At 39.7% G+C, this 25520-nt stretch overlaps 1 protein-coding gene across 2 annotated transcripts in view; it reads left to right on the top strand.

Annotated features, from left to right (window-relative positions):
- Fbxo33 (F-box protein 33) overlaps window positions 1-24596 on the top strand; it is a 33787-nt gene extending 9191 nt beyond the window's left edge. For both annotated transcript variants that reach the window (XM_087553205.1, NM_001399654.1), the window contains 3 exon segments: window positions 18552-18662; window positions 19848-20533; window positions 22572-24596. In XM_087553205.1, coding sequence (XP_087409331.1) covers window positions 19915-20533; window positions 22572-22843 — 891 coding nt within the window. In that variant the 5' untranslated portion in view covers window positions 18552-18662; window positions 19848-19914 and the 3' untranslated portion in view covers window positions 22844-24596.
- The last annotated feature ends 924 nt before the right edge of the window (window positions 24597-25520 follow it).

Raw genomic sequence — 25520 nt, 5'->3', positions numbered from 1 at the left:
AAATAATATTCAAATAAAGTATGTATAGTAAGGGGTTGGGGATTTAGCTCAGTGGTAGAGCGCTTGCCTAGGAAGCACAAGGCCCTGGGTTCAGTCCCCAGCTCCGAAAAAAAGAACCAAAAAAAAAAAAAAAAAGTATGTATAGTAAAAGGCTAGAACCCATTTAAGAAGTTATATCACCATAGACAAGGCCAAACCTGAGAAATCCATGCTCCTGTGGGTAAGAACACAGTAGCTTTTTCCTTCGCTTGCCTCCTAGGCCTTCTGTGTTAGTGAAGGATACAGTGGATGATATTCCTGGCCATCTGGTTTTTGTAAGAAGCCTTTTATCTTCACCCTAAGGACCCATTTCTATCTTGCCTCATACTACCACAGACCCTCAGACAACAAAGAGCAACAAAAGTGACCTTCCTCTTACAGCTGACAGTTCCACAAGACTCAGAAGAGCTTAGACCTGGACTTTCCCTTCTGGAGAGAAGGGGAGAGATGAAGTAGGCCGTGTACCCTACTTCAGTATAGTCCCAAAATGACCGGTTTCTGTCTTCCTTCATAGTGAGTACAGAAAGCCACTAGAGCCTAGATGCCAGGACACCTACACCAGAGAAGGGTAAACATCTCCAGTAATCTGAGGTTGGAGTAAAAGTACTGTTTCTTTAAATCCACAGACACCAGCATGGTAAGGTCGCTCCTTATGCATTACTTTGCTATCTGGTATTTCAGTTACCCATCAACCATGACCCAAAAATACTGTGTGGAAAAAGTCAAACATGTTTTAAATCAGATCATTTCCAGTAGAATAGTGAAAAGTTATATTACCGCATCTGGCCCTAAGACTTGACTCATCCCTCTGCCCAGTGTATCTGTAGTGTCTATGCTGTCTACCGATTACTCACTAATAGACACTTCACTTCAGAGATTGACTGATAAAGCACCACTGTGCTGAAGTCTAAGTAACCCATACTTTACTTAGTAATAACACCAAGCACACGAGTACTGAAACCAGCAAGTCAGCTATGCCACAGAAAACCTCTAAAATTCTTTAAGTGAAAAGATAATAAGTTCTTTTGGTTTTTTTTGAAACAGGGTCTCAGCTGTGTACCCTCGATGCCCTGGAACTGTTTTGTAAACCAGACTGGCCTTGAGCTCACAGAGATTACCAGTTCTGCCTCCCCTCAAGTGCTGGAATTAAGTGAAAAGGTTTCACTTAGGAAACCTTCAGGAAAAAAAATAATCATACTGAGGTTGGTTGGATCTATACTACAAACAGAACTATTCTCTGAAGTTGTGAAGGAAGAAAAAATTGCTTTAGTCTTTAAGTACCTCATACTGCAAAAGTTACGACCATTGTACATGATAAGTGCCTAGTAAAAATAAAAAGGAATAAAGAAATAAACTTATAAATGGAAGCCAGGAACCAAAAGCTTGTACCAAGGTAACATTGGAAAGCATTAAAGATTTGATCGAAGAATGCCCTATTTTAAAGAAGCCATTGACTGGGAACACTTAGATTCAGAATAGATTTGAACTGAAAAATATCAGTTGCAGGATAAACTGTGCCTGCCAGTGAATAGGTTTTTGCCACATTCCTGACAAAATGAAGATACCAATTAAAGAGAAAGAATTCAGGCCAAGCCGATCTTTCAGTGACCGAAGATGCCTGTATTAGTTACTTTATTCGTTGCTGTTATTAAGTGCCTGACAAAAACAACTTAAGAGAAGGTGTGTGTTTGACTTTGGTTTAAAAGCAGAAAGTTCAGGATAGCAGCAGAGGCATGACAAGAGCATGAAGCAGCTGCTCATCACATTTCTCTGTCAAAGAGCAGAGAAATGAACACTGGTGTCATCTCAGTTTTTCCTTTGTATTCAGCCTAGGGCTGCTCCCCCACGCAGGATGGAGCTTCCTTGATCAATTAAATCTTCCCAGAAATACTTTGATAGACACACACCCAGAGGTATGTTTCTTTAGTGATTATAAATCTCATGTTGATAATCAAGATTGATCATTACAATTAGAATACACTTCGATAAGAGTGAAAGCACCAAGGCATAAAAGGTGGAAGGACAGGTAAACTCTGAGCCAACCATACTGTAAAGTCAAGAATAGTGGACAGGGCTGAAGAGATGGCTCAGTGGGTAAAAATAGTGGCTGCTCTTTCTTTGCTGTTTATTGTTGTTCAGATTACTGTGTTTATGTCTATAGGTTAGTGCTTCTGCAGGCTTTGGTATGAGAAGCTTCTGTTTGTAGTGGTGGCTGAGGCTTGTAACTAGTCAAAATGATGAGAATAAGTGACTGTCGAGTGCTCAGCCATTAAAACACACACACACACACACACACACACACACACACACACACACACATACACACACACACACTCTATCACCCCCTCTAAGTCTCCAGGTTGTCAAAGAAGGGATTAAAAGAACTCAAGGGCTAGAGGAGCAGGTGAGTATGTACCACTGGGCATTACCTTGCCATTTTACTCCTGAACACACAGCTACCTGCACAAGACTGGACCTGCCAGCACCCTGTCATGAAAGGGAGAAGAACTGCTGGCCCCATTTCACCCTGAGGGTTTGTGTGCATTTAATAGTAGCCACTAGTAAGGTACCGATATAATTCTAAACAACCCTCAGCCATGTTCCTGTAAGCAACATTAATGAAACTCATTACATTATTTCAGAAAGGGTAGAGGGGGATTAGTTGGGAAGAGGAAGGGAAGAACAGAATAATGGGTGTGAATATGAGCAAAACATGTAAATTTATAAAATGTCATAAAATCTATTATGTAACTATACAAGACATTTTCTTTCAAAACTATACAAACCCCTGTGTTATCTTGCACCTTATCTTTCTCCCTTCTTAATTTTAAAGGTTTGCTGGCATACTGACTATAAAATATTTAATTTTCCTGTTCTATGTTTTTGTTTGTTTGGTTGGTTGGTTGGGTTTTGTTTTTTGTTGTTGTTCTTGTTGTTGTTGTTCTTGTTTTGTTTGTTTGTTTGTTTGTTTGGTGCTGGCTTAGAGGTGAAGAATTGCTTAGTTTTGGAGTCTTTGTTTATTCCAGACATTTAAGAGGCAACGAATAACATTGCTAGGTATAGAGACCCTGGCTTGCAGTTAGTTATTGTCAAGGCTTGAAGCACATCCTCCTGTTCTTTCTTGGCCTTTAGCATTTCTGCTGAGAGGTGTGATGTAATGCTGATGGGGTAAAGCCTTTGTAAGTAACTAGGCTCTTTTCTTTGCAGCCTTGAGTATTCTTTCTTTGTTCTGAACTCTTCACATGGAGAGGTTCTTTTCTAATCATATTTGGAGTTCTAAGATTCTTCCTAATTCTGGATGTCTCCAACTTCCCCTGGGTTAGGGGACTTTCCTGCTCTAATTTCATTGAATGTGTTCATGGGGAGGGATGTGTTTGTTTCCCTAATGCCTTTGGTTTGAGCCTCAGCACCTTCTAGTTCAAGGATTGTTAAACAGCATTAGTCTTTAGATTATATATTACAGTTCTTGAAGGTCACAGCCATAATGACATTTTCTTTATTGATGTCTGAATATAGTAAAATCTTAACCTTGCTTTAATCCTTGATATTGTTTCTTCTACTTGATCTAGTGTGTTAACCCCTAGGCTCAGGATATACTATCCACTAAGCTAAATTTGTTTTAAGAAAATTTGTTTTAAGCTTTGTTGAGCATTTTCATTTCCAAAGTTTCCAAAAGGAAAGACAGACAGACAGACAACAACTGTGGTAAATGTCTTCTCATACGAGGGGCTCTCAGTGCTAATGTGGGCATGGTCATGGAAAATGCCTGCAAAGCCGCTTAATTTCTACCAATTGCCTCTCAGACTTTGAAGACATAGAAAGCAGCAGTGCCAAGGCAGTCTGTGTTGCCAGTCTGTGCAGGCCCAGACACTTAAAGTGGTCAGTCGTACCCAGCATGTTGGTCTCGATCCTGTGAAGGTCTTCCGTACTTCTGTGCCATAGAGCCCCACACTGTCCTGACATAGACTCGTGTCTATGAATTAGGATCCGGGACATAAGCAGTTCCCTGGACACACTCTGACTCAGAGTTGTCAATTGATGGAAGGAAGAGACCTTCGGGGCTTGTGGATATAAAAATTCAGAGACTACTGCTCTTGTTGGAGGTGAAGTTTGACTGTAAACACCTCTAGTGAGACAACTGAGCACCAAAGATAACCTAGTTACCCCTCCCCAGCACTGCCTTCACATAACCTAGTTATCCTTCCCCAGCACTGCCTTCACATAACCTAGTTGCCCTTCCGCACACTGCCTTTCACATCCTCCTTTTTAAGATAGCCTAGTTACCCCTTCCCCAGCACTGCCTTTCACATCCTCCTTTTTAAGATAGCCTAGTTACCCCTCCCCAGCACTGCCTTCACATAACCTAGTTACCCCTCCCCAGCACTGCCTTCACATAACCTAGTTATCCCCTCCCCAGCACTGCCTTCACATAACCTAGTTAGCCCTCCCCAGCACTGCCTTCACATAACCTAGTTATCCCCTCCCCAGCACTGCCTTCACATAACCTACTTACCCCTCCCCAGCACTGCCTTCACATAGCCTAGTTACCCCTCCCCAGCACTGCCTTCACATCCTCCCTTTTAAGCTGCAGTGTAGGTCTTCTTTTTAGTCTCATTCTGTCACATATGTGTGGGTATTTTGGATGTTTTGCCTATGCACCATGTGCATTCAGTGCCTGCAAAGGCCAGACAGGATGTTGGATTCCCCCTAGAACTAGAGTTAACAGGCAATTGTGAATCACCTTGTGGGTGTTAGGATCCTCCTCAAAAAAAGAAAGCTTAGGTGCTAGAGAATTGGCTCAGATGTCTAGAGCACTTGTTCTTGCTAATGGATCCAGGTTCAAAACGTAGCACCCATATAGAGGCTCACTGCTTCCTTGGGCACCAGACACACAATTGATATACAGATGGAAAAACACTCATACACACAAAATAATAGAAATAAATCTATGACAAAAAAAATTAAAGATGAATAATTTTTTAAAACAATTGTAGCAAGTGAATCACAATTTTTTAGAAAAAGAAAGCTTAATTCTCAGATTCATGTGAATTTGAAAGTAGGGCCATTGCCAAGTCATTAGAATTTAGTAAATCATAAATGTAAACTATGTTGGCACTAATAGCTTTTGAAAGAAAAAGAGACAGGAACTAGCTAGCTTGAAAAATCACACTGTCCTGCAGCCAAATCCCATGTGGGAGAGAAATTAACCCTCAGAAATTCGAACACTCCTGAGAAATCAGAGGAGACTACCCTCTGCCCACATTCCCAACACAAGAAGGAATCTCCTAGTGCCAACTGTGCTCCCTGGGCACAAGGACCTAGGAGCAGTCAGGGGCAGGACCCTTCTGATCCCTTCCTATGCCAAGAGCTGAAAGACAGTCACCAGGAGTGCCTACACACCCGAGAGACCAGCTTTTCTGCTCCAAGTGACCTGCCTGGTGGACTCAGGACACACAAAGGCAGAAATACTCTGGGACAGGGCACTTCCGGTTTCTGGCTGTGCCCAAAACTGAACTGATCCCATCCCATAGCTCCCTGCTCCCAAATCCCATAGGGGAGAGGGGTGAACACCCAGAAGTGTGGACTATCCTGAGACCACAGGACAGACTGCCATCCCTGCCCACCTTTGCCCACGTCCCTGGCCCAAGAGGAAACGGCATAGTGCCTCTGGACACAGGAATGTAGGAGCAGTTAGCAGCAGGTAACTGTGGTTCCAGTCTGTGCCGGAACTAAACTGAACCGGTCAAACAACTCACTGAACCCAGATCCCGTGGGGGAGAGAGCTGGACCCTCAGAGACTGCCCGCTACCCACATTCTTGACCCAGGAGGGAAATCGACTAGGGAGGGCGGGGACCTTCTGATCCCTGCCTGCACCAAGAGCTGAAAGACTGTCACCAGAAGGGCCTACACACCTGAGAGCAGAACACCTGTTCCCAGAAACAGCTGAAAGAAAACAGGAAAACAGCTCTACAGGAGTCCTGACACAGAGGCCTTCAGGAGTGCTGACACAGAGGCCTTCAGGAGGGTCAAGTCACTCTCAAAAACAGCAAGACAAACTAACACCAGAAACAACCTGATGGCAAGAGGCAAGTGCCGGAACCTAAGCAACAGAAACCAAAACTACTTGGCATCATCAGAGCGCAGTTCTCCCTCCAAAGCAAATACTAGATATCCAAACACACCAGAAAAGCAAGATTTAGATTTAAAATCACATTTTATGATATGATGGAGGATTTTAAAAGAGACATAAATAACTCCCTAAAAGAAATACAGGACAACACAAGTAAACAAGTAGAAGTCCTTAAAGAGGAAACACAAAAATCCCTTAAAGAATTACAGGAAAAAACAACCAAATAGGTGAAGGAATTGAACAAAACCGTCCAGAAATTAAAAATGGAAATGGAAACAATAAAGAAAGCACAAAGGGAGACAACCCTGGAGATAGAAAACCTAGGGAAGAAATCAGAAGTCATAGCTGCAAGCAGCACCAACAGAATACAAGAGATAAAAGAGAGAATCTCAGAGGCAGAAGATACCATAGAAAACATTGACACAACCCTCAAAGATAATGTAAAATGCAGAAAGCTCCTAGCCCAAAACACAAAGGAAATCCAATACAAAATGAGAAGATCAAACCTAAGGATAATAGGCATAGAAGAAAGTGAAGACCCCCAACTTAAAGGGCCAGTAAATATCTTCAACAAAATTATAGAAGAAAACTTCCCTAACCTAAAAAAAGAGAGACCCATAAACATACAAGAAGCCTACAGAACTAACTCCAAATAGACTGGGCCAGAAAAGAAATTCTTCTATTAGTTTGAGTGTATCTGGTTTGATGTGGAAGTCCTTGATTCACTTGGACTTAAGCTTTGTACGGGGCAATAACAATGGATCAATTTGCATTCTTCTACATGCTGACTGACCTCCAGTTGAACTAGCATCATTTGTTGGAAATGCTGTCTTTTGTTCCATTGGATGGTTTTAGGTCCTTTGTCAAAGTTCAAGTGACCATAGGTGTGTGGGTTCATTTTTAGATCTTCAATTCTATTACACTGATCTACCTGCCTGTCTCTGTACCAATACCACACAGTTGTTATCACTATTGCTCTGTAATACTGCTTGAGGTCAGGGATGGTGATTCCCCCAGAAGTTCTTTTCTTGTTGAGAGTAGTTTTAGCTGTCCTGGGTTTTTTGTTATTCCAAATAAATTTGTAAATTGCTCTTTCTATTTCTATGAAAAATTGAATAGGAATTTTGATGGGGATTACATTTAATCTGTAGATTGATTTTGGCAAAATGTCCATTTTTACTGTATTAATCCTGCCAGTCCATGAGCATGGGAGGTCTTTCCATCTTCTGAGATCTTCTTCAATTTCTTTCTTCAGAGACTTGAAGTTCTTGTCATATAGATCTTTCACTTGCTTGGTTAAAGTCACACTATTGTGAAGGTTGTCATGTCCCTAATTTCTTTCTCAGCCTGTTTATCCTTTGAGTAGAGGAAGGCTACTGATTTGAGTCAATTTTATACCCAGCCACTTTTCCGAAGTTCTTTATCAGACTTAGTAGTTCTCTGGTGGAACTTTTGAGATCACTTAAGTGCACTATCATATCATCTACAAATAGTGATATTTTGACTTCTTCCCTTCCCTTTTGTATCCCTTTGACCTCCTTTTGTTGCCTGATTGCTCTGGCTAGGACTTAGAGAACTATATTGAATAAGTAGGGAGAGAGTGGGCAGCCTTCTCCCACTGATTTTAGTGGGATTGCTTCAAGTTTCTCTCCATTTAGTTTGATGTTAGCTACTGGTTTGCTGTATATTGCTTTTACTATGTTTAGATATTGGCCTTAAATTCCTGATCTTTCCAAGACTTTTATCATGAAGGGGTATTGAATTTTGTCAAATGCATTCTCAGCATCTAATGAAATGATCATGTGGTTCTTATCTTTGAGTTTGTTTATATAGTGGATTACATTGATGGATTTCCGCATATTAATCCATCCCTGCATCCCTGGGATGAAGGCTACTTGATCATAATGGATGATCATTTTGATGTGTTCTTGGATTTGGTTTACAAGAATTTTATTGAGTATTTTTGCATCAATATTCATAAGGGAAATTGGTCTGAAGTTCTCTTTCTTTGTTGGGTCTTTGTGTGGTTTAGGTATAAGAGTAATTGTGGCTTCATAGAAGGAATTAGGTAGTGCTCCGTCTGTTTCTAGTTTGTGGAATAGTTTGGAGAGTAAGAGTAATTGTGGCTTCATAGAAGGAATTAGGTAGTGCTCCGTCTGTTTCTAGTTTGTGGAATAGTTTGGAGAGTATTGGTATGAGGTCTTCTATGAAGGTCTGATAGAATTCTGCACTCAATGTCTAGACCACGGCTCTTTGGTTGGGAGACCTTTAATGACTGCTTCTATTTCTTTAGGAGTTATGGGGTTGTTTAAATGGTTTATCTGTTCCTGATTTAACTTTGGTACCTGGTATTTGTCCAGAAAATTGTCCATTTCCTCCAGATTTTCCAGTTTCGCTTTTGTAGTAGGATCTGATGATTTTTTTGAATTTCCTCAGATTCTGTTGTTATGTCTCCCTTTCATTTCTGATTTTGTTAATTTGGACACATTCTCTGTGCCCTCTGGTTAGTTTGTCTGAGGGTTTATCTATCTTGTTGATTTTCTCAATGAACCAGCTCCTGGTTTTGTTGATTCTTTGTATAGTCCTTCTTGTTTCTACTTGGTTGATTTCAGCTCTGAATTTGATTATTCCCTGCCTTCTACTCCTCTTGGATGTATTTGCTTCTTTTTGTTCTAGAGCTTTTAGTTATGCTGTCAAGTTGCTGATATATGCTCTATCCTGTTTCTTTTTGCAGGCACTCAGAGCTATGAATTTTCCTCTTAGCACAGCTTTCATTGTGTCCCGTATGTTTGGATATGTTGTATCTTCATTTTCATTAAATTCTAAGAAGTCTTTAATTTCTTTATTTCTTCCTTGAGCAAGTTGTCATTGAGTAGAGCATTGTTCAATTTCCATGTGTATTTAGGTGTTCTTCCCTTATTGTTATTGAAGATCAGCCTTAGTCCATGGTGATCTGATAGGATGCATGGGATTATTTCTATCTTCCTGTATCTGTTGAGGCCTGTTTTGTGACTGATTATATGGTCAGTTTTGGAGAAGGTTCCATGAGGTGGTAAGAAGAAGGTGTATCAACAATGCCAACCAACCAGAGGTTCCAGGGACTCAGCCACTACCCAAAGACTATACATGGACTGACCCTGGGCTCCAACCTCATAGGTAGCAATGAATGGCCCAGTAAGAGCACCAGTGGAAGGGGAAGCCCTTGGTCCTGCCAAGACTGAACCCTGAGTGAACGTAATTGTTGGGGGGAGGGCGGTAATGGGGGGAGGATGGGGAGGGGAACACGCATATAGAAGGGGAGGGGGAGGGGTTAGGGGGATGTTGGCCCAGAAACCGGGAAAGGGAATAACAATCTAAATGGATTGCATCTTGGGTAATTCCAGCTTTGGGGCTAATACCCACTATTCAATGAGTGCATACCATGTGTTTTTTTCTTTGATTGGGTTACCTCACTCAGGATGATATTTTCTAGTTCCATCCATTTGCCTATGAATTTCATAAAGTCATTGTTTTTGATAACTGAGTAGTACTCCATTGTGTAGATGTACGACATTTTCTGTATCCATTCCTCTGTTGAAGGGTATCAGGGTTCTTTCCAGCTTCTGGCTATTATAAATAAGGCTTCTATGAAAATAGTGGAGCACGTGTCTTTGTTATATATTGGGGCATGTTTTGGGTACATGCCCAGGAGAGGTATAGCTGGGTCCTCAGGTAGTGGAATGTCCAATTTTCTGAGGAACCTCCAGAATGATTTCCAGAGTGGTTGTACCAGTCTGCAATCCCACCAACAATGGAGGAGTGTTCCTCTTTCTCCACATCCTCGCCAGCATCTGTTGAAACCTGAGTTTTTGATCTTAGCCATTCTCAGTGGTGTGAGGTGAAATCTCAGGGTTGTTTTGATTTGCATTTCCCTGATGGCTAAGGATGTTGAACATTTTTTTTTTCCCGGAGCTGGGGACTGAACCCAGGACCTTGTGCTTGCTAAACAAGTGCTCTACCACTGAGCTAAATCCCCAACCCCTGTTGAACATTTCTTTAGGTGCTTCTCAGCCATTTGACATTCCTCAGCTGAGAAACCTTTGATTAGCTCTGTACTCCATTTTTTAATAGGGTTATTTTGCTCTCTGGAGTTTAACTACTTGAGTTCTTTGTATGTTTTGTATATTAGCCCTCTACCGGATATGGGGTTGGTATAGATCTTTTCCCAATCTGTTAGTCACTGTTTTGTCCTAAAGACAGCATCCTTTGCTTTACAAAAGCTTTGCAGTTTTATGAGGTCCCATTTGTTGATTCTTGATCTTAGAGCATAAATCGTTGTGTTCTGTTCAGGAAATTTTCCCCAGTGCCCATGTGTTTGAGACTCTTCCCCCCTTTTTCATCTATTAGTTTGAGTGTATCTGGCTTTATGTGAAGGTCCTTCATCTACTTTTACTTGAGTTTTGTACAAGAACTTAAGAATGGATCAACTTGGGTTGGGGATTTAGCTCAGTGGTAGAGCTCTTGCCTAGCGAGTGCAAGGCCCTGGGTTCGGTCCCCAGCTCTTAAAAAAAAAAAAAAAAAAAAAAAGAATGGATCAACTTGTATTCTTCTACATGCTGACTGCCCATTGAACCAGCACGATTTGTTGAAAATGCTGTCTTTTTTCCATTGGATGGTTTTAGCTCCATTGTCAAAGATCAAGTGACAATAAGTGTGTGGGTACATTTCTGGGTCTTCAATTCCTTTCCACTGATCTATCTGTCTGTCTCTGTACCAATACCATGCAGTTTTTAATCAGTATCTCTCTGTAAAACAGCTTGAGGTCAGGGATGGTGATTCCCCCAGAAGTTCTTTTATTGTTGAGAATAGTTTTTGCTATTCTGGGTTTTTTGTTATTCCAAATGAATTTGCAAATTGTTCTTTCTAACTCTATGAAGAATTGAGTTGGAAATTTTGATGGGGATTGCATTTAATCTGTAGATTGATTTTGGCAAAATGTCCATTTTTGCTGTATTAATCCTGCCAATCCATAAGCACAGGAGATCTTTCCATCTTCTGAGATCTTCCTCAATTTTTTCCTTCAGAGTCTTGAAGTTCTTGTCATACCAATATTTCAGTTGCTTGGTTAGAGTTACACTGAGGTATTTTATGTTATTTGTGACTATTATGAAGGGTATCATTTCCCTAATTTCTTTCTCAGCCTGTTTATCCTTTGAGTAGAGGAAGGCTACTGATTTGTTTGAGTTAATTTTATATCCAGTCACTTTGCTCAAGTTGTTTATCAGCTAGAGTTCTCTGGTGGAATTTTTGGAGTCACTTAAGTATACTATCATATCTGCAATTAGTGATAATTTGACTTCTTCTTTTCCAGTTTGTATCCCTTTGACCTCCTTTTGTTGTCTAATTGCTCTGCCTAGGAGTAAGTACTATATTAATTAAGTAGAGAAAGAGTGGGCAGCCTTGTCTAGTCCCTGATTTTAGTGGGATTGCTTCAAGTTTCTCTCCATTTAATTTGATGTTAGCTACTGGTTTGCTGTAGCTTTTTATCAGGTTAAGTAACTCTCTGGTGGAACTTTTGGGGTCACTTAAGTATACCATCATATCATCTGCAAATAGTGATATTTTTATTTCTTCCTTTCCAATTCGTAATCCTTTGACCTCCTTTCATTGTCTGATTGCTCTGGCTAGGACTTCGAGTACTATATTGGTTAAGAGAGAGTTTATGTTTAGTTATGGGCCTTGAATTCCTGATCTTTTCAGGACTTTTATCATGAAGGGGTATTGAATTTTGTCAAATACTTTCTCCACATCTAATGAAATGATCATGTGGTTCTTATCTTTGAGTTTGTTTATATAATGGATTACATTGATGGATTTCTGTATATTGAACCATCCCTGCCTACCTGGGATGAAGCGTACTTGATCATAATGGATAATTGTTTTTTATGTGTCCTTAGGTTCAGTTTGCAAGAATTTTATTGAGTATTTTTGCATCAATATTCATAAGGGAAATTGGTCTAAAGTTCTCTTTCTTTGTTGGGTCTTTTGTGGTTTAAGTATCAGTGTAACTGTGGCCTCATAGAATGAATTGGGTAGTGTTCCTTCTGTTTCTATTTTGTGAAATAGTTTGAGAAAAATTGGTATTAGGTCTTCTTTGAAGGTCTGATAGAATTCTGCACTAAAACCATCTGGCCCCAGACTGGTTTTGGTTGGGAAACTTATAATGACTGCTTATATTTCCTTAGGGATTGTGGCACTGTTTAGATGATTATCTTCAGTACCTGGTATCTGTCTAGAAAATCATCCATTTTATCTTGATTTTCCAGATTTGTTGACTATAGAATTTTGTAGTAGGATCTGATTTTTTTTTTTTTTCATTTCCTCAGTTTCTGTTGTTATGTCTCCCTTTTCATTCCTGATTTTGTTCATTTGGATACTATCTCCGTGCCTTCTACTTAGTTCGGGTAAGAGTTTATCTTGTTGATTTTTCGCAAAGAACTGGTTTTGTTGATTCTTTGTATAGTTCTCTTTATTTCTACTTGATTGATTTCAGCCCTGAGTTTTATTCTTTCCTGCAGTCCACTCCTCTTGGGTGTATTTGCTTCCTTTTGTTCTAGAGCCTTCAAGTATGCTGTCAAGCTGCTAGTGTATGCTCTCTCCAATTTCTTTTTGGAGCCACTCAGAGCTATGAGCTTTCCTCTTAGCACTGCTTTCATTGTGTCCCATAACTTTGGGTCTGTTGTGCCTTCGTTTTCAGTAAATGCTAAAAAGTCTTCAATTTCTTTATTTCTTCCCTGACCAAGTTAAAAGTGTGTAGATAGTTGTTCAGCTTCCATGTGGACTTTCTGTTGATTTTGTTTTTATTAAAGACCAACCTTAGTCCATAGTGGTCCAGTATTATACATTGGATTAATTCAATGTCCTTGTACCTGTTGAGGTTTGTTTAATGTCTGATTATATGCTCAATTTTTGAGAAGCTACCATGAGGTACTGAGAAGAAGGTATATTCTTTTGTTTTAGGGTGAAATATTCTATAGATATCTGTTAAATCCATTTGGTTCATAACTTCTGTTAGTTTCACTCTGTTTCTGGTTAATTTCTGTTTCTGTGATCTGTCCATTGGTGAGACTGGGGTGTTGAAATCTTCTATTATTGTGTGAGGTTCAATTTATGCTTTGAGCTTCAGTAACATTTCTTTTACAAATGTGGGTGCCCTTGCTTTTGGGGCATAAATGTTCAGAATTAAGAGTTCATCTTGGTGGATTTTTCCTTTGATTATGTAGTGTCCTTCCCCATCTTTTTGATAATTTTTCGTTGAAAGTCTTATTTTACATTATAGTAGAATGGCTACTCCAGCTTGTTTCTTGGGACCATTTGCTTGGAAAATTGTCTTCCAGCCTTTTACTTTGAAGTACTGTTTGTCTTTGTCACTGAGGTACATTTCCTATATGCAGCAAAATGCTGGGTTCTGTTTATGTATATAGAATGTTAGTCTGTCTTTTTACTGGGGAATTCAGTCCATTGATGTTGAGAGATATTGGGGACCAATGATTGTTGCTTCCTGTTATTTTTGTTGTTAGAGGTGGAATTATTTTTGTGTGGCTATCTTCTTTTGGGTTTGTTGAAAGATTACTTTCTTACTTTTTCTGGGATATATAGTTTCCCTCCTTGTGATGGACTTTTTCTTCTATTATCCTCTATACAGCTGGATTTGTGGACAAATACTGTTTAAATTTGGTTTTATCATGGAATACCTTGGTTTCTCCCTCTATGGTAATTGAGAGTTTTGCTGGATGTAGTAGCCTGGGCTAGCATTTGTGTTTTCTTAGGATCTGTGTGACATCTGTCCAGGATCTTCTGGCTTTCCTACTCTCTGGTGAGAAATCTGGTGTGATTCTGATAGGTCTGCCTTTATATGTTACTTGACCTTTTTCCTTACTGCTTTTAATATTCTTTGTTTTGTGCATTTGTTGTTTTGACTATTATGTGACGGGAGGAATTTCTCTTCTGCTCCAATCTATTTGGAGTTCTGTAAGCTTCTTATGTTTATGGGCGTCTCTTTAGGTTAGGGAAGTTTTCTTCTATAATTTTGTTGAAGATGTTTGCTGGCCCTTTGAGTTGGGAACCTTTACTTTCTTCTATACATATTATTCTTAGGTTTGGTCTTTTCATTTTGTTGTGGATATCTTGAATGTTTTGCTTTTGTATTTTCCTTGACTATTGTGTCAGTGTCTTCTATTATATCTTCTATAGAGTCTCTCTTCTATCCTTTTGGATTCTGTTGGTGATGCTTGCATCTGTGACTCCTGCTCTCTTTCCTAGTTTTTTCTGTCTCCAGAGTTGTCTCCCTTTGTGTTTTCTTTAATGTTTCTATTTCCATTTTTAGATCCTGGATGGTTTTGTTAAATTCCTTTACCTGTTTGATTGTGTTTCCTGTATTTAAGGGATTTATGTGTTTCCGCTTTAAGGGCTTCTACTTGTTTATCTGTGCTCTCCTGTATTTTTTTAAGGAAGTTATTTATATCCTTCTTAAAGCCCTCTATCATCTTCATGAGATGTGATTTTATATCTGATTCTTGCTTTTCAGGTATGTTTGGATATTCAGTATTTGCTGTGGTGGAAGAACTGGGTTCTCATGATGCCAAGTAGTCTTGGTTTCTGTTGCTTATGGTCTTGCGCTTGCCTCTTGCCATCAGGTTGTCTCTGGTGTTAGCTTGTCTTGCTGGATCTGACAGTGGCTTGACCCTCCTGTAAGCCTGTGTTATCTCTAATGTTAACTGCCTTTGCTGGCTCTGACTGGAGCCTATCCCTCCTGTGAGCTGGTGATCCTGTGATCCTGAATGTGTCAGAACACCTGGGGAGGTGCAACTGGGGTGTTGGGTGAGTGGGAGGGGATCCAGAGCAGAGGCTCTGCTCCGGGCACCAGTGCAAACCAGAAAGAGTGAGGGTCCCGTCTTACTCATTTTTAAGAGTATAATTGAAGAGGTGTTTAAAGATTAATTCTGCTGTATGGCTACCAAATTCAACTTGTAGAACTTTTTTTAGCAAAGAAATTTTACTCTGTTCACTATCTTTAGCCCTAAGGAAACAATGACCTGGCCCTACTGTTTGATTGTTCTAGAATTTCATACAAATAGGATAATACAATAAATATAATTGTTATACTTTTGCTTTATGTCCATATTATAGTATATACAAGCATTTTTATTGTTACTCCATTGCATGAATTTGTTAATGATGTGTTTACTCGCCAGCTGGATAATATTTAAATTGTTTCTAATTTTCTTTTACTATGAATAAAGTTGCTATGGGCTTTTGAATCTGATTCTTTATATGAATACATGCTTTTATCTCTCTTGGGTAAGTTCTTTCAGTTGGAATTATTGACCTGTATCTTAAGTCTTTAGTAAATTGATGGACTATTTTCAGAGCGTATCGTTTTGCACTTTGAGTGAAATGTGCACGCTGGGTGTGAGATCTAGTTGTTCCATATCTTTGCCCACACTTGGTGTTGTGATTCTTGTAATTTTAGACATTCCAGGGTAAAACTACATTTTTACTGTGGCTTTAACTTCCTCCCTGATAAATTATAATGATGAAAATCTTTTCATATGCAATTCATCTTTCATCTGTGTTAGTTGCAATGTTCCTTCAAACCTGATATATATATGTATTTTATTGGCTTTGTTTTTGTCTGCCTGTTTTTCTTTTTCTGAGATAGGCTGTCCTGGAATTCACTGTGGAGCAGTTTGGCCTTGGGTTTGTGGCAGTCCCTTTAGTCTCCCAGATGCTGGAATTTCAAGCATGTACCACCACATCTGTTTAAAAGATTTTTGAATCACAGTCTTTTACATACATGTTTTAAAAACAGTTCCTGTCCTTTCTATTTTGCCTTGGCAAAGGTATACATCTCTTGCCTGTGCGCTTTCCTGCCCACACCTGTGGGCCTATAATAGTCACAGTGGAAGTTGGCCGGAAGAGGGAAATGCTGCAATTGTGGAACTCCTCTAGCAGAAATGGAAAGTGATAGAATTTTTACTTCATAAAATCTCATCCTCGGGCTGGAGAGATGGCTCAGAGGTTAAGAGCACTGACTGCTCTTCCAGAGGTCCTGAGTTCAAATCCCAGCAACCACATGGTGGCTCACAACCATCTGTAATGAGATCTGATGCCCTCTCCTGGTGCGTCTGAAGACAGCTACAGTGTGCTTATATATAATAAATAAATAAATCTTTAAAAAAAAATCTCATCCTCTAAACACTTTCTCTTTTATAAGTACTTAAGTTTTTTCTTTTAAAAAATTAACATTTTAAAATTCCATCTATGATAAATTAGAATACAAAAATGACAAACTGGAAAATTCTTTCAGAGCTAACACAAATACAGTGACACTCACTGGGCCCCTCTGAAGTTGTTCTCAAAGGAAATTTTTTTTTAACTTATGCACTATATCCCTCTCACTGCCCACTTCCAGGTCACCGCCTTCCACAGTCCTTTTCCCATCCCCCACCCCTTCTTAGATCAGGTGTCCCCAACCCTGGGCATCTCCTCCCCTCCCCCAACCCCTACCACCCCCACCCCCACCCCCACCCCATTGAGGCCAAACAAGACAGCCGGGATGGAAGAGCACTTCCCGTTTTCAGGCAGCAGCCTTGAGATGGCCCCTAGAGTAACTTTCCTCATTGTCCGGTTGCTTCGGTCTTTGGTTTTGCCTTTGGTTTCTGCGGTTTTGATTTGGTTGGGATGTCATTCTGTTGCTTTATTTCCCTTTTTAGGGGTTTTGTTTTGTTTTTAGACAAGCTCTTGTATGTAGTCCTGGCTATTATAGTGCTCACTGTATAGACCATCTCTGCCTAGCTCTGCCCTCTGGCAAGTGCAGCTTTCTGTAGCCTTTGTTAATGTGAGACAATGTTGGGGTCTTTACTTCATGATTTTCTTTGAACTTTTTAAGTATAAAATGCTAGCCTTCGCTGAGATGCTGTTGTGAGTTACTAGAAAGATTGATTTGAAACTTTTAAAGACAAAACTGTATTTTCTTTATTAATCTTGCAAACATTTTCCTTGACATTGTTCTACTGTTAGTTTTAATCATTTTTATGGATTGAACAGTTATCATTAAAGTTATCCTATTTATGTTATTAAGGAAATTTCTGATTACTACTACCACTTAGGAGTTTGTATCTTTTTTTTTTTTTTTTTTTTTTGGTTCTTTTTTTTTTTTCGGAGCTGGGGACCAAACCCAGGGCCTTGCGCTTCCTAGGCAAGCGCTCTACCACTGAGCTAAATCCCCAACCCCAGGAGTTTGTATCTTAACTATTTGTTTTCTAGTATCTTATTTAGAGTTTGTGGTTAGAAAAGTATTTTATAGCTGAAATTTAAACTTTAAAGATTTTTACATAATTTTTTAAAAATAGCCTTTGACTTACCCAAATGTGGTCACAGTACTGGGGAAGGTTTCCTTTATATATCTAAAGTGTATTTCTTACCCCCCCCCAAAAAAAAAAAAAGAAAGCCCCATTTTTTTTTTTAGCTAAGTTAGTAGTGAAGAGACACCATGACCAGAGCAACTCTTATAAAGGAAAACACTTTATTGGGGTGACTTACAGTTTCCTAGCTTGAGTCCATTATCCTCATAGGAGCATGGCAGCCTGCAGGCACACATGGTGCTGGGGAGGAGCTGAGAGTTCTCCATCTGAACCAGCAGGCACCAGGAAGAGAGACTGACTAGTTCTGGTGTGGGCTACTAAAGCTCCAAAGCCCACCCTCCTTACACTTACTCCAGGAAGGCCACACCCAATCCCTGTCACGCAACTCTCCTCCCTAATGACCAAATATTCAAATACATGAGCTTGTGGAGGCCATCCCTACCTACATTCCTGTTTGAGAAGTTTTGGTTGCTTGCTTGCTTGCTTGGTTTAGATTTTTTTGCTTCTCAAGATAGAGTTTCTCCATGTAACAGTCCTGGTTGCTGTCCTAGGACTAGCTTTGAAGACCAAGCTGGCCTTGAATGCACAGCCTGCCTCTGCCTCTCTAGAGTTGGGTTCAAAGGTGTTTGCCACCACCTCCCGCTTATTTGATTTCTTATGATTGACTTAAAGTGTTTCTGTTCCCAGTGTTGCACATTGTTTGCACCTAAAGCCTGTGAGCTCAGTATTGGTTTCAGTCACTGTTTTTCACAGTCAGTAAAGTTTGAGTACAAGTTTTGTACCTGGTCCACTTCCTTTAACACATATGCTGTTTCTCCATACTGTGTGGCTGAATATGTATAGCAGTCTGAAGCTTATTTGGATTCTAAGCAAGTTAGAAAGTGTAAACCCTTCTAGAATGTTTTTTCTACATATTTTAGTATGTATATGTATTATTAAACATTTAGAAAATCATTTTAACCATTTTCTCCTATAGGAACCTCCAGAAGTTTAGTCTTTTTGGAGATATAAGTGTCGTTCAGCAGCAAGGAAGTCTGTCCAGCACATACCTCAGCAGAGTAGACCCTGACGGCAAGAAGATTAAGCAGTAAGTTATACAGTAAGCTTACAGAGGCTTGTGTTAATTAATCTAGCTCCTTTCTGAAAATCACAAGACACAATCAAGAATTATTTTTGTTCTCTGAAAATATATGGGGCTTGGCAGTTAAGCGCTTAACCCATAATCGTAAAGAACCCTCCATGTGAATGTCACATGGGCAGGGCAGACACCTGTCTTTCTAACACTGAATGGAATGGAATCACTGAGAGACCAGAAATCCCCAGTGAAAGCTGACCAGCAGTCCTTCAGCAATACAGTAAATACATTCTGCAAGCTCTGGTCTGATTGAGAGACCCTCAGACGAACTTACAGGGAGGAAGGGAGAGAACGTGGGAGGAAGCATGGGAGGGAGGGAAGGAGTTGGGATAAACTATATGTCCTAGAAATGCCTTAACCATACATTTAGTGATGGTTATATGACACCATGGCATAAGCCTTTTATGATAAATCATATAGCTTGCTGGGTAATTATTGGAGTATAAATTCTTAATATTTTACTTTGTGTTTGAGTGTTTTACCTGACTGTGTATATATACACCACATATATGTCTGGTTCCCACAAAGGAACTCCCAGAAGAGGGAGTTAGATCCCCTGGAAATAGAGTCGCAGGTGTTGTGAACTAGAGAATAGACGTGGATTCCCTGCAGCAGAAAGTTCTCTTGCACACAGTCCCTTAACATTAAGAGGTGTTAATTTTTCATTTGACTTTGTTATAAAATAAGTCATATCAGTCTTTCCTTCCATGATATTTAGTAAAAACTAAATTTTTTTTAAGATTTATTTATGTATTATATATAAGTATGCTGTAGCTGTCTTTAGACACACCAGAAGAGGGCATCAGATCCCATTACAGATGGTTGTGAGCCACCATGTGGTTGCTGGGATTTGAACTCAGGACCTCTGGAAGAGCAGTCAGTGCTCTTAACCGCTGAGCCATCTCTCCAGCCCAAAAACTAAATTTTCTTAAGAAGCATTTCTACATATTTAATGTATATATCTTATTTATTATATTGTAATGTGAATTTTAATTGCATTTGTAGGTTGGATAGAAATCAACTATTGAGGGAAAATGTATTTCAACATTGAATGCCATGTATTGCCCATTTTTTAAAGTCACCATTAAAAATTTGATGCTGAGTGCTAGTGACAAAATTGTGACATTTTCCTTGTAGAATTCAGCAGCTGTTTGAAGAGATACTGAGCAATAGTAGGCAACTAAAATGGCTGTCCTGTGGGTTTATGCTGGAAATAGTAACCCCATCATCACTGTCGTCTCTGTCTAACTCCATTGCCAACACCATGGAACACCTGAGTTTACTGGACAACAACATTCCTGGTAACAGCACGCTCATCACCGCAGTCGAACTAGAGCGCTTTGTAAATCTGCGCTCACTTGCCCTGGATTTCTGTGACTTTACAGCTGAGATGGCGAGAGTCCTGACCGACAGCAACCATGTGCCTTTGCAGCGACTGTCTCTTCTGGTCCACAATGCTTCAGTGATGCTCAAGTCATTAGACAACATGCCAAACGATGAGCACTGGAAGGCCCTGTCACGAAAGAGCTCCAGCCTCCGGGTCTATCTAATGGCTTTTGATGTTAAAAGTGAAGACATGCTAAAGATTCTGAAACCCAGTATACCACTTGAGAGGGTTCACTTTGACAGCTACGTCACTTGTGTCTCAGGGGCTATTGTTGATCTTATATCCAGGCAGTATGACAAGTTCCTCACCCATTTTATATTGATGAATGATATGATTGATACGTCTGGTTTTCCGGATCTTAGTGACAACCGAAATGAAGATCCATTGGTTTTATTGGCATGGCGGTGCACAAAGCTCACTCTTTTGGCAATTCATGGTATGTGCTTTTGTTCACTATAGTTTGATATTAACACCATGCCTAAAATATTTTATGCTAGTAAATATATCACAAGTAGAAAGTTGTATCTCAACCCTGAGTGCTCTGTCCGAGCACTCCTCTAATGCTTTTTCTGTACGACTAAGTAAATAGATTGTGTCTACCTGCCATGGGTGTATTCGTTGCAGTCAGAAGATACTAAACTACTTAGCACAGAAGAGGGAAAGTATGGCTTTTTTATTTACAGACTCATCGTTTAGATTCTAGCATTGGTGTATTTACTGTATTGTTGAAGTAACTATTGGTTAGGTACGTGTTATTTCTTAGGCATTCATCTTAGAGTGTAAACTGTTCTCATTTGAATGGAGTTGCTATTCTGATAAACTAAGACAATGTTTTATTTCAAAAACAGTTACAAAAATTATCTATGAAAATTACTTAACCAGCATGCTATCACACATCATCATCTTACTTTTTGAGAGACTGGTGTAGGATTGTCATGAGTGTGAAAGGCCAGCCTGGGGCTACATAAGTCAGTTCTAACCCTGCCTGAGCTACACAGAATGAGAACATTTTTAAAAATAATAACAAAACAAGCAAAGAATATCTTAAACTCTGTTATCTCTTATGTTGTTTTCTGTTTATTTTTTTCCATCTTTATTAACTTGAGTATTTCTTATTTACATTTCGATTGTTATTCCCCTTTCCCGGTTTCCCCAACCCCTCCCCCTCCCCTTCTATATGGGTGTGCCCCTCCCCATCCTCCCCCCATTACCGCCCTCCCCCCAACAATCACGTTCACTGGGGGTTCAGTCTTGGCAGGACCAAGGGCTTCCCCTTCCACTGGTGCTCTTACTAGGCTATTCATTGCTACCTATGAGGTCAGAGCCCAGGGTCAGTCCATGTATAGACTTTGGGTAGTGGCTTAGTCCCTGGAACCTCTGGTTGGTTGGCCTTGTTGTTCATATTACGTTGTTTTTTAAACCATTTTCTTAGCCTACAGTTTTGATTTTCACATCCTCATATTTGGGCTGTGCATAACAGGTAGTACCAAAAAACAGGTCCATATTAAAAGTATAAGGGGCTCTTGGGGGAAATGGTTCAGTGAATTAAATGCTTACTGTGCAAATGTAGGACCAGAGTTCAGCCACATAGAGCCAGCCATGCTTGGTGGGAACCTCAAATCCCATACTCAGGCAGGGAGAATCCCTGGATCAAGCTATCTAGACTAGCCAGTTGAGCTCTGGCTTGATTTCAAGATCCTTCCTCAACGAATAAAGTATAGAGAACAACCAGGGAAGATATCCAGTATCATCTTGGGGCCTCCACAGGCAGGTCTATTCACATGAACCCACATACATGTGAGCACATTTACATGCATACACACTTATACAATCAGTACACACAAAAAAAGGTATGAAATAAAATGGGGTTCAGCATATATCAAGTCATTTAAATGTTAATTTAAACCAGCCCTTTTATTACATTTTTTTTCTTCTTTCAAGATGTTAGATACATAAAGCTTACCTATCATCTGTCTCCCTTACCCTTTCTTAGAGCCGACCTCTGTTCTGAGGTATTTCTAAAACTTCTGACAATGAACAGTAACTTTAAAGTTTCAAGTGTCATGAACTTGCGACTATGAAAAACCATAAAGAATGATTTTTACAATAAAAACTGCAGGCTACTATATATTGTTAATAGAGACTTTTGTTGGAAATGAAATTTGTTCCTTGTAATAGGTCATTATCCAAAGTTATTATTTATATACTTTAAATGTCTTCTGTTTTGCTGAATGAAATACCAGAATAAGATTCTACACCACTTAACAGGTCACAATTCCATGGTGTTTTTAAAGATAGTACACTCTCCTAGGTAATTGTGTTTCTTTATTCTCAGTGTGTTCTAAGGGGAAAAGACCCAACAGGTTAATACAAATGTGAGACTTCACAAGAACTACTTACTGAGGAAAGACTAACTTACAGAGACAGAGTGAGACAGAAGAGAATGACAGAGTTGCCTTTTGCTTCTCTTTAAGGTTACACCGTGTGGGCACACAACCTCATTGCCATTGCTCGTCTTCGTGGCTCTGACCTAAAAGTGCTTGAAGTCACCGAAGAAAGCATTGATTTTGACCAAGGTGAACTAGCCGACCAGGATGTGGATCCCGTACATAACCTTCTTGAGCAGGTATCCCTGGGCCTTGGTCAGTCTTGGCACGCAGTCTTGGACATCGAATCACTCAGTGTCTTCACTGAACCAAATCGTCATTTTTACAGAGAGATGCAAAGCTTCAGCGAAGACATTTAGCTTTTTTAAAATGTATAATTCCTGTGGCTACATATGCAAGTAGGGTCCCATTATGTTTTTTTTCATTAGTGGAAACTAATCCTTTTGTGCTGTGTTTAATCAGTATTAGCTTTATAGAATTATAAATGTATATTCTACTTCTTGATCAAAGAACGTAGTCGGGTATTGGTTTTAGAAGTTCAAAGTGACACTGTATAGGGCTTTCACGGTTAATGGGATTGTTAGCAAATCTTAAGGACATACAGCCAATGATTATCTGAGGTTACTGGCTAACTGTTTTTCACTGAGTTACTCTGCCTTTTTGACATTTTTATTCTTTGTTTGTCAGAATCCAGAGCTCAGGAGCCAAATATTTTTATACGTATATATATATATATATAAATATCCATAAGCCTGGTGGATTTGTATGCAATGCACTGCATCTATGTATTCTGATAGCATCTCATTGATTTTTGTTTGAAATAGAAAGAAAGATAGTATCCCAAATGAGTTATCTTTAACAGAAAGCTGAGTTTAACTTTTATTACCTATATAATAATTGATATTGCCAATTACCATTCTGAATTTCATATAGTATAAGTTAGACATTGCTTAATCCCCTTTTAAATGTATTTACATAGACATGAACACTCAAATTGCTGGATTTTTTAAATATATCTGACATAATTTTTTTCATCTGTTACATTCAAGTTAGCTTGTTTAGCCCAGATTTCAGAATAGTAAAGGAGGAAAGGAACCGCATTCCAGGGAAACCTCTGAGGCCAAGTCAGAGTCCAGAACTGTAAACACACAGGCCTGCAAGCCAACATTAGTCGTGAAATCCCTAACACGTCACTGGATTCTCTCTGTCAGCGCAAGTGTCAGCTGCCAAAGAATAGACTTACATGAAGAAGTGCCCACATGCTGGCAGGGGCTGGCCGGCTCCGGCCAGCAGACACTGCTAGATTGTAATATTTAAGGTCGAGTTTCGACCTGTGGTACACAGCTGTGCTGTGCTCAGTCAGCAACCTCAGAACTCTGAAAAAAACATAAAAAAGAAAAAAAAAGAAAAAAAACATGCACCTGTTTCACTGTGAATAGTGAATGTAAAGGAAAGAAAGGAAAACCAAAAGCTTGTTCCATCACAGGTATGAGCTGCTATGATTCATGAAGAACATTCCATGGAGTATGTTTTAAAACCTTGTTATATCTGAGAGGCTTTAAAAGCCAACTTAACTGTTTCAGGGCAACCGCGGTACAGACGTGGTCTCTGTGAGACTTCCACCTGACCCAAGTTTTAAGTGGTACGAATGTTGTGCATTTAATGTTAAGGACAGTCTGCAATAATAAGTAAGTAGCCAGCGTGGGTGCCCAGCAGTGCTGAGACCTGGCTGCTCTATTGTACGCTTTGGAAACACAATTTATGCAACAGATGTCCAGATATGATTCTATTTATGGAAAAAGTTTATATGTTTTACAAATGGTTTTACCATCTTATATTAAATGACCTTTTGACAGGTGTGCACTGTTTTGTCTCCAGTGAGCACATACCATGCGGATTTTATATGTACATCAGTAGTGTGAATCCACTGGCACAGTGTGTGTAAATGCCAGATGTGGTGAGATTTTATCTTGTATATGTGATCAGATAAAATAACTCCTGACAGAAACTGTAAGGAAACCAGCTGAATGTTTGACCTGATGACTGATGTTGTATGGTTTATGTTAAATGTATATTCTTTTAATCAATGAATAAAGCATTAAAAAATGGGCATTATGATGTATTTTATTGTATACAAAACGCTCAAAGTGTTTATGTTTAAGTAAAAAGCTTAGGCTGCATAGCTTAGAGATTTTTATTCTCTTTCACTTTTAGAAAAGGCAAGCTTAAAAACAGATGCTGACCCAAGCACTGTGGTACACTCCTGTAATCCCAGCTCTTGGAAAGTAGACATAGGAAGATCAGAAGTTCAGGCTCAGGGTCTTAATTACTTTTCCGTTGTCCTGACAAAACTCCATGATCAAGGCATTTTATAAGTGAACCTGTAAGACAGATTAAACAGTTAAATAATCGGTCTTACAGGTTCAGAGGGTTAAAGTCCATGGTGGTGGAAGAAAAGCATGAGAGCAGGAACATCTGAGAATTCGCATCTAGAACCACAAGTTAAAGACAAAGAGCTAAGCATAGCATAGCCCCCTGTCTAAGCCATTGTTCTATTGCTGTGAAGAGACACCATAACCAAGGCAACTCCTATGAAAGAAAGCATTTAATCGGGAGCTTTCCCACAGTCTCGGGGCTAAGTGAACTCTGGAGAGAATGGCAGCATGCAGGCAGGCAATGATGCTAAAGAAGTAGCTGAGATCCTGGTCCTTAGGCAGCAAGGTAGGACCCAGAGCCAGGGAAAGACTCGGCTTGGCATGGACTTTTGAACCTCAAAGCCCACCTTCAGCTGCAGCCCGCCCCCTCCCCCTACCAGTTTTTTCAAACAGTCTACCAACAACTAAGTATTCAAGTATGGGGGCCATTAGCATACAAACCACCACACCCACCCTCAGTGATAAGCCATACCTCCAAATCCTTCCCAAACTGGACACCAAGTGTTAAAACGTGAGCCTAGTGGGCCATTCTTACTCAGACCACTAGAGTCACCTGCTGTTGCATAGTGAGTTTGAAGACAGCACGGACTGCATGCTGCGT

Source organism: Rattus norvegicus, chromosome 6, assembly GCF_021556685.1.
Source record: "Rattus norvegicus strain SHRSP/BbbUtx chromosome 6, alternate assembly SHRSP_T2T, whole genome shotgun sequence".
Lineage (NCBI taxonomy): Eukaryota > Metazoa > Chordata > Mammalia > Rodentia > Muridae > Rattus > Rattus norvegicus.
Note: the sequence above shows the minus strand (reverse complement) of the source record. Positions and strands in the feature narration are given on the sequence as shown.